This window comes from Artemia sp. Qi Xiang Cuo, chromosome 3, assembly GCF_049724085.1.
Source record: "Artemia sp. Qi Xiang Cuo chromosome 3, ASM4972408v1, whole genome shotgun sequence".
NCBI lineage: Eukaryota > Metazoa > Arthropoda > Branchiopoda > Anostraca > Artemiidae > Artemia > Artemia sp. Qi Xiang Cuo.
This window is the reverse complement of record NC_142796.1, coordinates 22,703,846-22,720,307: the sequence shown is the minus strand read 5'-3', so window position 1 is coordinate 22,720,307 and position 16,462 is coordinate 22,703,846. Positions and strand designations below refer to the sequence as shown.

General features: G+C 37.1%; 1 protein-coding gene across 1 annotated transcript in view; it reads left to right on the top strand.

The window, feature by feature from the left end:
* LOC148953877 (omega-amidase NIT2-like) overlaps positions 1-15,934 on the top strand; it is a 60,189-nt gene extending 44,255 nt beyond the window's left edge. The window contains exons 6-7 of the mRNA XM_089085670.1: positions 11,785-11,923; positions 15,679-15,934. Of these exons, the coding sequence (XP_088941796.1) occupies positions 11,785-11,923; positions 15,679-15,770 (231 nt within the window). The 3' untranslated portion in view covers positions 15,771-15,934. The remainder of the gene's footprint in view (positions 1-11,784; positions 11,924-15,678) is intronic.
* Positions 15,935-16,462: the final 528 nt, after the last annotated feature.

Sequence of the window (16,462 nt, the reverse complement as noted above, 5' to 3'; positions counted from 1 at the left end):
ACGCTGAACAAAATGGCTATCTCAAAATTTTGATTGGATGTGTTTGGCGGAATGATGGGCGTGGGGGGGCTAGTTGCCCTCAAATCATGTTCGACTATTAAAAAGGGCATTAGGACTCTCGATTTCCAATCGAATGAACCCCCTTTGAAGTTTCTACGACGACCCCTTCCGTATGAAGTGCCTCTGGGAAAAAAAATAAATAATAAATAATAATAATTAAACATTGGAGCCGTATGGCCTTTACTATAGGCAACGCTACAGTGTTGCCTCTGATAAGGAAAACTTTTTTCGAATAATTTTTGTCCGTTTTCTTTAAATCTTACATAAAAATTCGTTCTTAAACTTACACGGTGATACTTAAGAAGACAAAATGATTTTCTTTCGTTAAAGTAGGACATTTAATATTGTCTTTACTTTCTACCTTTTTTTAACTTTGCTATTTTAACTTTGTCGCGTAATAAACACTAACAAGTTCGCGTAAATCGCGTAATAAACGCATAATCGGTGCAGACAATTGACTGCACCGATTGGGAATAATCCACTTAAACTGAGACTAATCCACGCAAAACCAGAAAAATTCGAGAACACTTAAACTTTTTGCCAAAATGAGAAAAGGAGATTTATAGAATACGTGCGCTTAATTGTTTGAACATTTTGTGTGTTTATGGCAAAAAAAAAAGATGTGGGTTTGACTGCCCACAATGGCACATTAAGATCAGAGTTAAAAATTTTCTGTCGAGTGGGTGAGAAGTATCAGTAGGGAAAAGAATTGGAAGGGTGTCCATCATTTACCCATCCACTCAACAATAAAATTTTCTCCCGAAACAGAAGGGTTTTCAGCATTCAGTTAATCCATAGAAGTCTTTATCTTATGATTAAGAGGTGAACGATATTTATAGAATCGGAAAAATTGGACTAAAGGGCACTATAATATAGACAGTAATAATTTTAAATTTCTACAATATTTGCGAAAACGAAAAGAATCGTAACAAAGAAAACCAGAATAATCATAGCCAGTTGTTTGGTCGAATCCTCTGCTCAACTATCCTTGGTGTAGAACAAGGCCGCACCCAGAGGGGGGGGTTGACCCCCCCCCCGAAATGTTTGTCTGACTCGTAAAAACGTAACAAAAATGGATATAAACAAATTTTGTATGCGTTTTTTTTTAGGTTTTTGTGTTTAACCCCCCCCCCCCCCGAATTTCTTTTTAGTAAAACCCCCTCCGACAAAAATCCTGGGCACAGCCTTGGTGCAGAATTAATAATAAAAAAGTTCACAAGCAAGTATAAAATGACAAATTTTAGAGACAAACACTAAATAAAAGTTCTCCTTTCTAAATGATGGTAAAAAGTCACCGGAATAAAAATAAAACGATATTGAATGATTATTCAATCGTTCAACTCGGAATTCGTTTTATTTTAGATAAATGAGTATTCAATCGTTCAAATCAGAATTTGTTTTATCTTAGGTGAATTTTTTATGCAATCGTTCAAATCGGAATTCGTTTTAGTTTAAGTAAATGATTATTCAATCGTTCAAATCAGAATTTGTTTTATTTTAGGTAAATGATTATGCAATCGTTCAAATCAGAATTTGTTTTATTTTAGGTAAATGATTATGCAATCGTTCAAATCAGAATTTGTTTTATGTGAGTTGAATGATTATGGAATCGTTCAAATTGGAATTCATTTTATTTTAGGTAAATGATTATTCAATAGTTCAAATCAGAATTTTCTTTATGTTAGGTGAATGATTATGCAATTGTTCTAAACGGAATTCATGTCTTGCTAGGCTTTTTTGCCCTCTACCTTAATAGAATACCAGAAACGAACCTTAATAGAATACCAGAGATGCTTATCAAGTTATATATGCAATGAACTTGTTAATCCAAACCTTTAGTTTTTTTTTTTTTTTTTTTCCAATTTACAAACACATTTTACAAACAAATACGATTTCTGATAATGCCATACATGGTGAAAGCCTAACGTAAAATGAATTCTCATTTGAAAGTTTGATTAGCCATTCAATATCGAATTTTCTTCTCAGTTGCACCACATCCTAGGTAAACATAGAACCATATATATATATATATATATATATATATATATATATATATATATATATATATATATATATATATATATATATATATATATATATATATATATATATATATATATATATATATATATATATATATATATATGGTGGTCGGCGTTTACCCCCCCCCTCCCCGGAAAATACCCCATCCGTGGAAAATACCCCCGGAAAATACCCCCGTAAAAAGCTCCCCATGGAAAATACCCCCCACGGAAAATACCCTCCTGGAAAATACCCCCCCAGAAAATACCCCCCCCCCCCCGTGGAAAATAAGGCTTTCCAAATTTGAGAATTTTATTTGAGTTTTATTTTTTTATTTCTGTAGTGGGAAGGAATTTTCGTACTTGTGTATTATGCACCACTCACTCAAGTTTACGCTGTGTAAACTTCGGGAACACACGGGTTTTTCGTTAATTTCTTCATTACTTTAGAAATAAATTTGGGCTGCAGATTTGCACATTAGGGGGGAGGGGGGTAAAGTATAGCGGGTCTGTATGCAAAATGTGTTTGGTACAACTATTGTGCATATCAGATAGATAGATAAATAAGTGTATTTTAAAGCCAAATATACGGCAATGAACACAGTAAAATAACATAAATGAAAGGCATAAATAACATAAACTTTGATCAACGATAATCATAAAACACTTCAATAAAACACTATACTAACCTAATAATAGTACTTAATACTTGGAAAGACAATGATTGAAAAAAAAACATTTAACACTTGGAAAAAAACACTTAAATGAAACATTGAATTTACTTTATACTGGGATTTTTTTTATGTTTTTTTTTTTTTTTTTTTTTTAGTTAATAAAATAATTTCAAGATACCTCACTATTCTTCTGTAACTTTTAGTGTCCATATACCTAGAAATAATTGTTTTCTGACTTCAAATTATCCAAATACTTTATCCCTCCCCCCTGTGTGCAAAAATATAGCCCAAATTACATATTTACCATTAGTCAGTGATCCAGGGACCGTTATCTTTCAAGGGGTGGCTCACATTCGCCGCAGTTGGTTTGAAGGTGGATTCTAGAGTAATCGGGGGCGCTGATAATGAATATCGGAGTGCACAAGTTCGCACGTGTGTAGAACATGGTCATTTTAGCCTATAATGTCAAATTTGGCCTATAATGACGTCATACTGCTCTTGATTTTTTTTACAAGGTAAAATAAAATGAAAACTTTATAAACTTGACATATTCTGAATTCTAAGAAAAAATACTTTCACCTGGTATTTTTAGTTCTTCCCCACAACCTTTATTTTTTTAGTTAACCCCTATTTAATTTTGAGAACAAGGTTTTTAATATACTTTTCTTAGTTTTTTTGGTTTTTCTGAAATTTTTGCCAGCATAACTATATTTTTTTATGCTTTATTTGAAATCTGCTCGTCCTTACAAGGCAAACCATGTGCCTCTTTTCCAAAAAATCTTAATTCTTGAGCAACTATTTATTTTTTCTAAATAATGTCATTGCTTTCAGAAATTAGCCTACAATGACCAAGTTTTTTTTTGTTTGTTTTTTTAGCTATTAAAAAAAAAAAGAAAACGAATCAAACTTCACATCATTCAAACTTTCAGAATGTCTTTTACACGTTGTTAATAAAAACAAAGTCGAGACTTGAATCTGTAAGAATATATAAGCGTTTTAACAAACAAATTCCCCCCTCCCCAAAAAAGAAAATTTTCTGAATAGTGGCGTTTTACTCGAAATATTTTCTATAAAACCTATAATTTTTATCTCACCAATCGATAGATCGCTCTTTTCTGAATCAAATCATGTATTTCCATTCTATACAAATAATATTTTTAACCAGAAAAACAAAACTACTACTACTGTAGTAGTAGATGCCATCTGGCTTACGTAGGCTCATATACGAGCCTCAAGCTGGCGAAGGCGTGTGAACGTGTGGTTCAGAGGTGCCTAAGGCTGATTTAAGATACTATTTTCTTTAATTCTCAGCATAGCAGGGGCCAATGATCCAATTGGTTAGATCGGGTCAACGGCCACTGAATAGTAGATGGTAACTATCATGATCAGCTGAAAATAAGGTTTAGACGACTGCATTAGCAGTTTAATATCAAAACAAGTATAAAATAAAATACTTAAAACTAAACATGAAACGGTGGCTCAAATCTCTCTTTCTTCTTCATCTTCGTCTTCGGACTCGTTCTGATTCACATTGGAAAATAGGCATTTTTGGGGTCAGCTCCACACTTGCAAGCGTTGTCACAGAAACCTATTTTGGAGCATTTGCAGCGCGAGCTGCACCTCTTCTTGTCACAATTGCAAAAGGAAAGCAATGCTAGCTCATGCAGCATCGCAGAAACTAGGTCTGGCTTCAGTTTATGATCTTCAATTCTCCAGCCTATAGCGGTAGCCTGAGGTAAATCAATACGGGGCTTGTAGCTTTGGATCCAAATCAGTGACTGGAACATGCACCTTTTCAAATGAAGCAGAAACGAGATATCAGTTGGTGATAAACGCTGCAAATCCTTAAATCTTGGGTACAAATGTGCTCAAAGGTCATTCAAACTATTGAAGTTAGTCGCACGTCTGCCATACACTGTAACCACAAGCTGCTTACAGACGTTGACTAAACCATCACTTTGCACAGATGATGGCTTCTCTGCAAGGGCTCAAACTGCATCACCTAGAGACCTCAACAGAGTTTCCAAAGAATTCACAGCTCGAATAAAGCGGACCCTTCCAATTCCATACAGAAAGCTTGTGGTATCACATACCCGCAAGCTGTGGACAAGCGGCGAGTCGCTGCAAAATGTTACTCCTAGTTTTGTCCTGCCGTATGAATAGGTATGCAGTAGGACGGAAACTTAACCCAGAGCTGCTTGAGGCTAAGACTAGCAAGATATTGGAAGTAATATGCAGCTAGTAAGACGATATCAGTATCGTTGGCTTGTATTATCACAAGTGTGCTCTTTCGTCTTGCGGCAACTACTGTGTGGTATAACACCCGAGTGTCTGCTTTCTCATAGCCAGACGAGAGAACGGGGCTTCCATGGGACAAAACGGTAACAGCTCTATGTCGACTCTCTAAACCTCTATTGAGATAAATCATCCGACAGGTTGAAACTTTGTACTCTTAGACCTTGAATAGAGCGTTCAACAGTCGGCTTTCGTTTGAATGACTACGGTAAATCTCATCCCAGACTGTTATAGTTTTGCTGGTGGAAGTAAGAGGTCTGGAAACATCTCCTCTACTATCTTCTCTTCTTTCTCGACAGCTAGATGCTTCTTTGAGGTTGAACGAGTAGTCATCACGAGTTCTATCGTCACTATGACCGTCATACCTGTCACCAACCAAATGGATAGACTGACAAGCTTTGGGTATGTTCCTAAGAATCCTATTATAAACTTTTATTCCAAAATCTGCTAGCGTCTCATTTTGTTCTGGTCGACAACACCTTATGACACTCATGGCATCAACTAAATAATCAGATCCAGGAGTCTTCAAAAACCTTATGTGGAATCATTTTTGGCCATGACTGCAAGCCAGACTGTTGCAAAACGTAGTTCAGGGCAGTTGACTTTGTACCAGTACGTAGCTTAGGCTCCCTACGACTTTACGATAATACTGCAAGTGAGGCCGGATATTGCTATAGCTCGTACTTCAGAAGCTCACAGAGGGACGAAGTTTGTGTTGAATTTGCAATATGCAGAGCTCGTTTAAGCAGCTCAGTTTCCCCAAAGTTTTTTTTTCTGGCTGTTTTTTTTCTTTTTTGGCAACAGAGGCGAAAGTTTGCACCATGCCAACTTTTACTTTCGTGGATGTCCCTTCGAGATATGAGCTCATGGCTTCGAAGCCAATGTCTCGGAAGTTCAGCAAACTATTTGATACGGATTCTGGAGCTCTATCCCCTGTCATAAAGTTGTGTAGCTATGTTCTCGTCGTCTTGAATGGGTTTCCGAGTAACTCTACCAAGTCCATAGCCCAATTTCTGCCTTTTATTGTCAGATTCGTCTTCATGATGCTTCATTGCCTCGTCATCCATATTCAGGTTTGCTTTCAGCGTTCTGGTGACTGCTGTGAGAAAAGGGACAATAGCCAGATATCGATCCCTGGCATTTTCATTTGCTGTCGCACCAACGATACCAGAAACTCCTCGATGCCCGTTGATGTCCAGATTCATGGTCGACTCTAAAACCAGTTCGCATGCAATGCTGCAAAACGGCTTGGTTGTTTTCCTAACAACAAAATTGCCACTTACAAACTCTCTGTGAATTTCTGGCGCTTTTTCAGGCAGGCGTAGCATTTTTTCTAGATAGTTAAGCGCAGCTGCGGCGTATTTGTGGTTTCCAGATGCAAAGAAAATTCGAATCATCTCTTTTTTTGGCGTTTAATTGTGATCCCCAGTCCGCAGCTCTTTCAGCATAAAGATAGTCGTTTCCGGTATGGATAAGATCTAAATAGCTGATCCAGGGGCTATGATTCCTTATGGTAGATCTGGACTCTTTGTACTTCGAGAAAAGCGAGGCAATGCTGCCCAACGCATCTCCTATCTGTGTACATGCTTCAGAACTAGTTGTACCGACATGGTGTACCTCACACAACTGGCACCCCCCCTAAAATCGCTGTTGCCGGAATCCTTACCTTTAGCTAGATCAGATAAATATCCTAAATCCTTTCCTTTTATGTCGTAATTTTCAGTACTTTATGCAATAGTCATAAGATTCAAGGCTCGCTATCGTTCTAAAAAAGGGAGGGGTGGCTCACATCAGCTGCAGTTTGTTTGAGTACGGATTCGGGGTAATCTAAGATGCTTAAAACAAATATCGGGGTGCACATGCTCGCACTAATGTAGAACTTGACGATTTTAGCCTATAAAGGAGAAACTAGCCTTTTATGGCTATGTACTTTATCATAGGCAGCGCGCTAGCGCTGCCTAAGTAAAAAACGATGTGGGCACAATTTTGTGTTTTTTTTGTTTTTTTTTTTCTTCAGCCGGGCACTTCGTATCGAAGGAGTTGTCGTAGAAACTTCAGAAATAGATCATTCGATTGGAAATTTGAGTGGCCAGTGCCCTTTATAATAGTCGAAGATAACAAATGGGCACCTATCCCTCCCTCCTACGCCCATCATTCTTTCTACGATAACCCTTCAAACTTTTGAGATATTCTGTTTGTTCAGTGGAGCTAATTTCCAGATATATAGCATTTTTTTGATGTGGAAACTCCCCCACAACACTCGCGATAAGGGTTTTAAGTTATGTCCTGAGGGCATATAATAACGATGTTGGCACAATGTACTATGTATTATTTTTTCCTTTAGAGCAGGGCACATCATATGGAAGGGGTCGTCGTAGAAGCTTCAAAACAGGCTCATTCGATTGAAAATCGAGAGTTCTAGTGCCATTGTTAATAGTCAAAAGTGAATGTAGGGCAACTAGCCCCCCCCGCCCCTCATTCCCCAAAACACATCGAATCAAAGTTTTGATATCGCCATTTTGTTCAACGTAGTTTATTTCCCAATAGAAAATATTTTTTTGAGGAGAACACTCCCCCACAGCCCTCAGGGTAAGGGTTTTAAGATATGCCCTTGGGTATAAGGTTTTTATAGACGGCGTTGTCGTAGAAACTTCAAAACAGGCTCATTCGATTCGAAATTCGAAGGGCTAGTACACTTTTTAATAGTCGAAAGTGATTGGAGGGCAACTAGCCCCCCCCCCGCCCATCATTCCCCCAAACACATCCAATCAAAATTTTGAGATATCCATTTTGTTCAGCGTAGATGATTTCCAGTTAAAAAATATGTTTTTGAGGAGGACACTCCCCAACAACCCTCAGGGCAAGGGTTATAAGTTAGCCTATCCCCTGGGGGCATATAAGCTTTTTATAGAAGGCATTGTAGTAGAAACTTCAAAAAAAGGCTCATTTGATTGGAAAGTCAAAGGGCTAGTGCCTTTTTTGATAGTCGAAAGTGATTGGAGGGCAACTAGCCCCCCCCCACCCAACAATACCCCAAATACATCCAATCAAAAATTTGAGATATCCATTTTGTTCAGCGTAGTTGATTTCCAGATAGAAAATATGTTTTTGAGGAAGACACACCGCTGAGCCCTCAGGGCAGGGGTTTTAAGTTGTGCTCTGGGAGCATATAAAGTTTTTATAGAAGGCATTTTCGTAAAAACTTCAAAGCAGACTCATTTGATTGGAAATTTGAAGGGCTAGTACCCTTTTTAATAGTCGAAAGTTATTGGAGGGCGACAAGCCACCCCCCCCCCCCCACGCCCATCATTCCCCCAACACACATCTAATAAAATTTTGAGATAACCATTTTGTTCAGCGTAGCTGATTTCCACATAGAAAACATATTTTTGAGGAGGACAATCCCCCACAACCCTCAGAGCAAGGTTTTTAAGTTATGCCCTGGGGGCATATAAGGTTTTCATAGAAGGCGTTGTCATAGAAGATTTAAAAGGGGCTCATTCGATTGGAAATTCAAAGGGCTAGTGCCCTTTTTTATAGTCGAAAGTGATTGGAGGGCAACTAGCCCCCCTCTCCGCGCCCATTATTTCCCCAAACAAATCCATTCAAAATTTTAAGATGCCCTGGGTGCATATAAGGTTTTTATAGAAGGCGTTGTCGTAGAAACTTCAAAAAAGGCTCATTCGATTGGAATTTCAAAGGGCTAGTGCCCTTTTTGATAGTCGAAAGTGATTGGTGGGCAACTAGCCCCCCCTCACGTCCATCATTTTCCCAAACACATCCATCCAAAATTTTGAGATAGCCATTTTGTTCAGCGTAGTTGATTTCCAGATAGAAAATATGTTGTTGAGGAGGACACTCCCCCAGAGCCCTCAGGGCAAGGGTTTTAAGTTATGCCCTGGGGGCATATAAGGTTTTTATAGAAGGCGCTGTCGTAGAAACTTCAAAACAGGCTCATTCGATTGGAAATTCAAAGGTCTAGTGCCTTTTTTAATAGTCAAAAGTTATTGGAGGGCTAGCCACCCACCCACGCCCATCATTCCCCCAAACACATCCAATTAAAATTTTGAGATAGCCATTTTGTTCAGCGTAGTTGAAAGTTTTGGAAATTAGGTCTTTAAGGATGACAACCTCTCCCCCCACAGCTCTCAGGGCAAGGGTTGTAAGTTATGCCCTGGGGTATATAAAGTTTTTATTGAAAGCGTAGAAACTTCAAAAGGGCTCATTCAATTGGAAATTGAAAGGGCTGGTGCCTTTTTTAATAGTACAAAGTGATTTGATAGCGACTAACGCCCCTCTCAAGCCCACCATTTTCCCAAACATATCGAATTAAAATTTTTAGATATCTATTTTGTTCAACGTAGTTGAAAGTTCTGGAAATTTTGTCTTTTACGATGATAACCCCCTCAGAGCCCTCAGTGCAAGGGTTGTAAGTTAAGCCCTGGGGTATATAAAGTTTTTATTGAAAGCGTTGTCGTAGAAACTTCAAAAGGGCTCATTCAATTATAAATTGAAAGGGCTAGTGCATTTTTTAATAGTTGAAAGTGATTGGATAGCGACAAACGCCCCTCTCACGCCTACCATTTTCCAAAACACATCCAATCAAAATTTCGAGATATCCATTTTGTTCAACGTAGTTGAACGTTCAAGAAATTAGGTATTTTAGGAAGATAACCCCCCCAGAGCCCTCAGTGCAAGGGTTGTAAGTTATGCCCTGGGGGCATATAAGGTTTACATAGAAAATTGTTGTATAAATCATAGGCAGCGCGATCGCGCTGTCTAATTAAAGAACGGAGACACTCGAGAACGAGACAAGAAACGGGGACTAAGTAAAGAGGAGGACACTCCCCCACAACCCTCAGGACGGGGATGTTAAGTTTGGCTCTGGGGGCTCACAAGAGCGATTTCGGCACCATGTGCAGTTTTTTTATTCTTTCCCGTTCAGCAGTGGACGTCGTATCGAAGAAGAAATCAGAAAAACTTCGAACTAGATTCCAGTCATAGGAACCCAGGAGTGGTTTGTGCCCTTTTTAATATTCGAAAGAAATTGGAAGGTGACTAAAACCCCTTCCACACCCACTATTTCCCTAAACAGATCCAATCAACATTTTGAGTTAGCCATTTTTTTCAGCGTAGTTGATTTCCAGATAGAAATTATGTTCTTGAGAACAGTCCCCCACAGCCCTTGGGGCAAGGGTTTTAAGTTATGCCCTGGGGGCATATAAGTTTTTATATAGAAGGCGTTGTCGTAGAAACTTTAAAAAAGGCTCATTCGATTGTAAATCGAAGTGCCATTTTTAATATTCGAAAGTGATTAGAGGGCAGCTAACCCGCCCCTCACGCCCACCTTTTCCCCAAACACATCTAATCAAATATTTGACAGCCATTTTATTCAACGTAGTTTTAAGCTCTGGAAATTAGGTCTTTGAGGATGACACCCCCCATCAGCCCTCAGGGCAAGGGTTTTAAGTTATGCCCTGGGGGCATATAAGATTTTTATTGAAAGTTCTGTCGTAGAAGCTTCAACAGTGCTTATTTGATTGGATATTAAAAGGGCTGGGGCCATTGTTAATAGTTCACAGTGATTGGAGAATGATTACCGCCCCTCTCACACGCATCATTTCCCCAAACACATGCAATCAAAATTTTGAGATAGCCATTTTGTTTAACGTAGTTGAAAGTTCTGGAAATTCGGTCTTAGAGGACGACAACCATCCTAACAGACCTTACGGTAAGGGTCTTAAGGGTATCATAGTAAGCAGTAAGCAGATTTGTTTACGAATGGTATCAAGTTTTCCATTTCAGGTCATTTCAGGTCATAACAATTAATGTTATGTTTATATTGTTTAAATCTAAAGCGTTTAAATGTTTAATGTTTATTTAATCTTTCCATAATCCCCCTCCTACAGGCCATGGAGCCTTTGTGGGGATTTGTAGATTGTTATGTAATTATTTTACTGTTATATGTAAAATAAATCTATCTATCTATCTATCTAAAGTTTATGTTATCTGTGCCTTTATGTTATTTTACGGCGTTCATGGAGTATATTTGGCTTTATATATCTTATATCTTATTGATTGAGTTAAATTTGAGTAATCTTATTGAGTAAGTTAAATTTGTTCGTTTAGTTTTTCCGTTTAATGTTTTTTGAATAAGGTATATGCGATAATCTTGTGAAGTGATTTGTTTCCTTTCATATGTGGAATATGTGGAATACTCGTATATTGCCCAAATATATAGAAGCATTGATTTCGATAATCTCGTTCTGAAAAAAAAAATACTTAAAAATATCTTATTGAGTAGATGCTTACATTATTACAGTAAAAAATGCTTACATTATTTGTTGTTTAGTTTTTTTTTTGCTTGTTGTTTGTTTACTTTTCTGCTTAATGATATTAGAAAAAGGATATTTTTGTTTGATTATATTTTTGTCAAATTCTTTTCAATATTTTTATCAAATGATTGATTTCTCAAATCCCCGTATTGACCTTTTATAGCCTCTGGCGTGTTGGCAGTACGGGAATAAGTGTATGTATTGTTTTTTATTTTGTCAATAAATCAAGTCAAGTAATGAAAAAAAAAACGATCCGACAGTGATGGTACAAGGTTCTCTGTTGTATTTTTTTTTTTGGGGGGGGGAGTATGCTTTGTTTCGGTCCCAGGGCCAAATACTGGTTCTAAGTGCTATTTTAAGGTACATAATCACTAATACTTATTTTTTCTCTTATTTTAGGTTTACGTGGTGGGAGCTGCACCTGCTAGGGTCACAACCGCAAGTTACATTGCTTGGGGCCATTCCAGTATTGTTGACCCATGGGGTACAGTTCTTACTGAAACTGATGAAAAAGAGGGCATCATTCAGGCTGATATTGGTAAGAATTTATAAAGCGAAAAAATAATATAGAAAGAGAGGAGGGGGAACGTTAAAGAGTTGTCTGTGCAAAGAGCCCCTCATTTAAAGTACTAAAAATGGGCATTCCCAGAAATGTGGTATTTACCCCAATGAATGAACATCCCTTAGGTCAGTCAAACTTCAGTCACAAGTTGGCTAACATCAGAAGATGCTAGTTGAGGTGCGCTAACAAACTTATTTTTAATCAAGCAGTGGGGTTTGAACTGCCGATATCCCTATAAAAGCGTACAATTTTAATTATATTATTAATAAGAAAAATAATCAAAATATATGAGAAAATATAATCTTGCATCAATTGCAACATTCTATGCACAAAATTCTATCAACTTTCTAGTCGGCTAAGATTTATTATGTCCCGCCCATTTTTAATTCAACTCCCGACCAGAATTAAAATAACTTAATTATTTTAAAAATAGAGAACAAATCTTAGTAATGCACGGGGCCTGTTTTTCTTTTTTTTAGTTTGGCGATGTGGAGCCAATTTCAGTAAAAAAAAAAAAAATTAACGATCATTTATTATGATTGTGACCCGAAATGCACCCAGTGCTGTAACATTCTAGTTTAAGCCTAAAGGTACATTTAGGCCATTAGAAGCCATGAAAATGTAAGCTCGAAGAGAAATTATGTCAGATTAGGCTACACAAAAATCAAATTGAATGGACTGGGATGATGTAGAAAATATATTTTTTCCAGATAATTTCTAAGGATGCAGATTTGTCACCAAATGCATCATTATACAATTATCATTATGCTGTCAAATATTTTGACATCAGACAGGACTAATAGGGAAATTTTGCATTTAAGACAGTGGAACGCAACATTAAATGAATATTTTGACCCTAAATCCAAGTGCCGTCCTCAGCAAAAACAAATGAAGAAAAAAACAAATATAAAAGAATTCACATTAAAATTCAATCGCTCAAACTAAAATGTTTCTAAAAACAGCCCTAGCATCATTACTTTAAGGAAATCCAACCAAAGTCGTGGTTGAGCTTCCTTAAAGTAAAACATTTTAGTTTTAGCGATTGAATTCTAATATGATTTCTTTTATATTTGTTTTTTCCCTTGGATTTTCCCATAAAGGACGGCCCTTGGATATAGGGTCGAAATATTCATTTAAATCTGCATTCCAGTGTCTTATACATATATATAAAAAAAACCTATTGTTCTACTTGTTTGTTTATTTGTCTCAAACTAAAGTACACGGCCATTTTTAATCTGTGGAACTGGAGATACAAAAAGGGCCCTTGGCACTCCAACAACGCCTTAACCACCAAATTATAAGTTAAGATGTAGGTTGTTTTTTTCACTGATTAGCTTGGAATTCATGCGGGAAGTACCTTGGGCCAAAGGGACATGAGAACGGGAGTTTTCATAGGTGTAATCGCCTCCTCTGACCTTTCCCTGCCGCTTCGAACTTATTGGACAATTACCATGAGTAGTGCTGCCGATAAGGAGGGGGGGCTATTTACTCCCTGTTGATTTAGACAATACATTTTTTGGTATTTCCATTGAACAATGCCCTATTTTGGCGTAATCATTGGGAAAATTAAAAAAACCAAATAAATCCTCCCCTCCCAAGATTTTTGAAAAATACATTCCCTCAACATTTTTGTGAATTGCGTCCACTGGCCCTGACACAAGAGAATATATAGGGTGAATTTTCAGTGGCATGCACTTTTCACATTAATGCGTCTGGAATGACTTGAAATTTGGTAGGTAACTGGTACCTACAGCAAAGAAGACTGATCAAGAAATTTTAGACCGATGATCTTTACGGCCAAGGTGCTAGCAGGCTTAACATTGACCTTTTTCATTTTTCTTTTCTTTATCGTAGACAGTGACTTGTAAGCAAGAATCTTAAGGCACGATTATCTTTAGGGGTGACGGCCATATTTGAAGGAAGGAAATTTCTTCCTCGTGCAAGCCGTTACGTAAATTCTATAAATGATAGCGCAATGCAATGACATAGTTTCGGAATTATTAGTAAAGCGTTGTTTGTTGCAATGTTGTGCAATGTTGTTTCGGGGGTATGTCAGCTCCCCCCCCCTTTGTACAAGAATGCTAAGAAAGCAGAATAAAATTAAAAACTAAACACAAAAAGTTAATCATGGTGCCAGATAGTTTGGGTACAGGTAATAATTTATCATCCAGATATACCAATCCACAAGACTTTAGAAAGAAGAATAAATATGTTTTTCAAACTAAGGAGGTTTTTTTGGCAATCCCTCCCTAACAAATATTTTACAAAATTGTTTTTACCATCCAAATGCATTGCAAATAAATTGTATCTCCTATATTTCGTATTTAATTTAAAGAATCCTCAGCTCGTACATACCTATATTCATAAAAACAATAAAATAGAAGTTGGAGACAATTTTGTTGTTTTATCGATTTTTGTTTTAGTGAAAATGCAAAAAAATATATTTATCCAATCGCCTTTGCCTGCCGCCGACCATCCCTCTCCCTCCTCAACTGAACTAACTGCCTCATTTTCAAACTTGCCTCAGAGATCCTTCAGATCAATAAAGGAGGGGATTGCCTCCCAAATTCCTTTCATTTCAAGAAACAAATCATGACTAAGCCAGCAATATGAGAGTTGAAGGGATAAAATCTTTCTTCTTATTCGGAAATATTCGCAGTATAAAATAAAATATTACATTCCTACGCTTAAATACATAGAGGTGGAAAAAAGGGGGCCTCCCTTGAGAAGAATATTTTTTCCAAAGAAACCATTCTCATGCCAGGGGGGGGGGCCAATATTTCGAAGAGGCAGTATTATTGGTGGAGGCTGATGTATCTTTTTACAAAACGAACGGTCAGAAGTCATTTTCGGGTTCACATTTTTTTTACCTCCCATGAGACGTCATTCGGATCAACATGGAAGAAGGAGTAAACACAAAAAGTTAATCGTGGTGCCAGATAGTTTGGGTACAGATAATAATTTATCATTCCAGAGATACCAATTCACAAGACTTTAGAAAGAAGGGTAAAAATATGTGTCAAAATCAAGAAGGGGGCCATTCTGTTTTGTTCTTTGTTTCTTTCAAGTAAAATATCAGAAAATGGTATTTTCAAGGGATGTACCAAAAAGGGTATTTCTCAACAAAAAAAACAAAAAGGTATTTCTTAAAATCAGGGCGTAGGGGGGGGGGAGATAACCTAGCGGGTAGCAAATTCTCTCCCAATAAATAGAGGTGCTATATATATACTTAAAAGTTAAGGTTTCATGGAGCTGAAAATAATCAAACTTTTAATCTCCAAATGAAACACACTGTTCAGTAACACGTATCACACATGCTAAATTTTACGGGATTTTTTTTTTATTCTAATCCTTAAAAAATATAACTCCCGTAAAATACTTGAGAGTCCATTTTTGTTCACCTCTAAAATGACAAAAAGTGGATTTGATCGCTTTAGGTCTAATGATCGAGAAATAATTTAAACGAGGCAAGACATTTGTCAGGATAAATGATGTATAACTCTTTTCTCATGACGGATGGATATTGTTCGGCTGAACTCTATTACAGCCTCTCTCTAAGTACTTTAGTGCTATAGGTTCCGATTTTATCATACGTCAATCCCTCGTAAAAATAGAGCTTCTTTAACAACCAAAACAATTTCCTAGATTGCATAAGTCCGCTCCCACTCTCAAAATGACAAGGGTTGCGTCTGTTTCTTGGTCGATTTATTTATGTTATTGTTATCTTTCAGATTTGGACTTCCTCGAAGACGTGAGAAATCAAATCCCATTCATCAAACAGAAGAGGTTGGATATGTACGAAACTGTTGAAAAGACCAAGTAATCTGTTGAAGCTGATTCTATGTCCAGGGTATACTCTCAGTGCCAATCTGTCCTCGGTGTACAATACCTTTGTGCTGCTACTGTATATTTTGTTTTATTCTCAAATACATGTTAACTTTTAAAATGCTGCAATATTAAAATGAGGCAAGAAACTTGCCAAAATAATCGAATCTTGTTTTTTAACATTTAACTGTCAGTCTTTCCAATGATGTATCCAGGGGGGGCTCCTGGGTTGAACCCCCCGAAATTTTTTTCCAACTCGTAGAAAAGTAACCAAAATTCATATGAATAAAGTGTTTTTTAAAGTTGGAAAAAGCCAACCCCCCTCCCCCTGAGTATATCGTCCTTGAGTCTATTATCTTCATTGAAATCCCGTCAGTATTCTGCAATTCCTGTAATCTCGGATTTATCCTCATAATTTAGGATAGGATGATAATTAGAAAAATAGTGTTACCATCTGTTGGGTAAATGGTCGTTATAAGTAGGTAACACGGGTAGACTTTTCATGTTTTTTTTCAATACATGAATTGCAACTTTTGCTAGATTCATCATACAGATAGAAAAACTCGTTTTTTTGAGCTCCCATAATTTTAAGCCCAGAGTATACTCTTAGTACAAATCCGTCCCGGCTAGAAGAAAACTTTTTTGTTGCTCCTGCAAATTGAAAAACTTTTATATAAAAGCATGAAATGA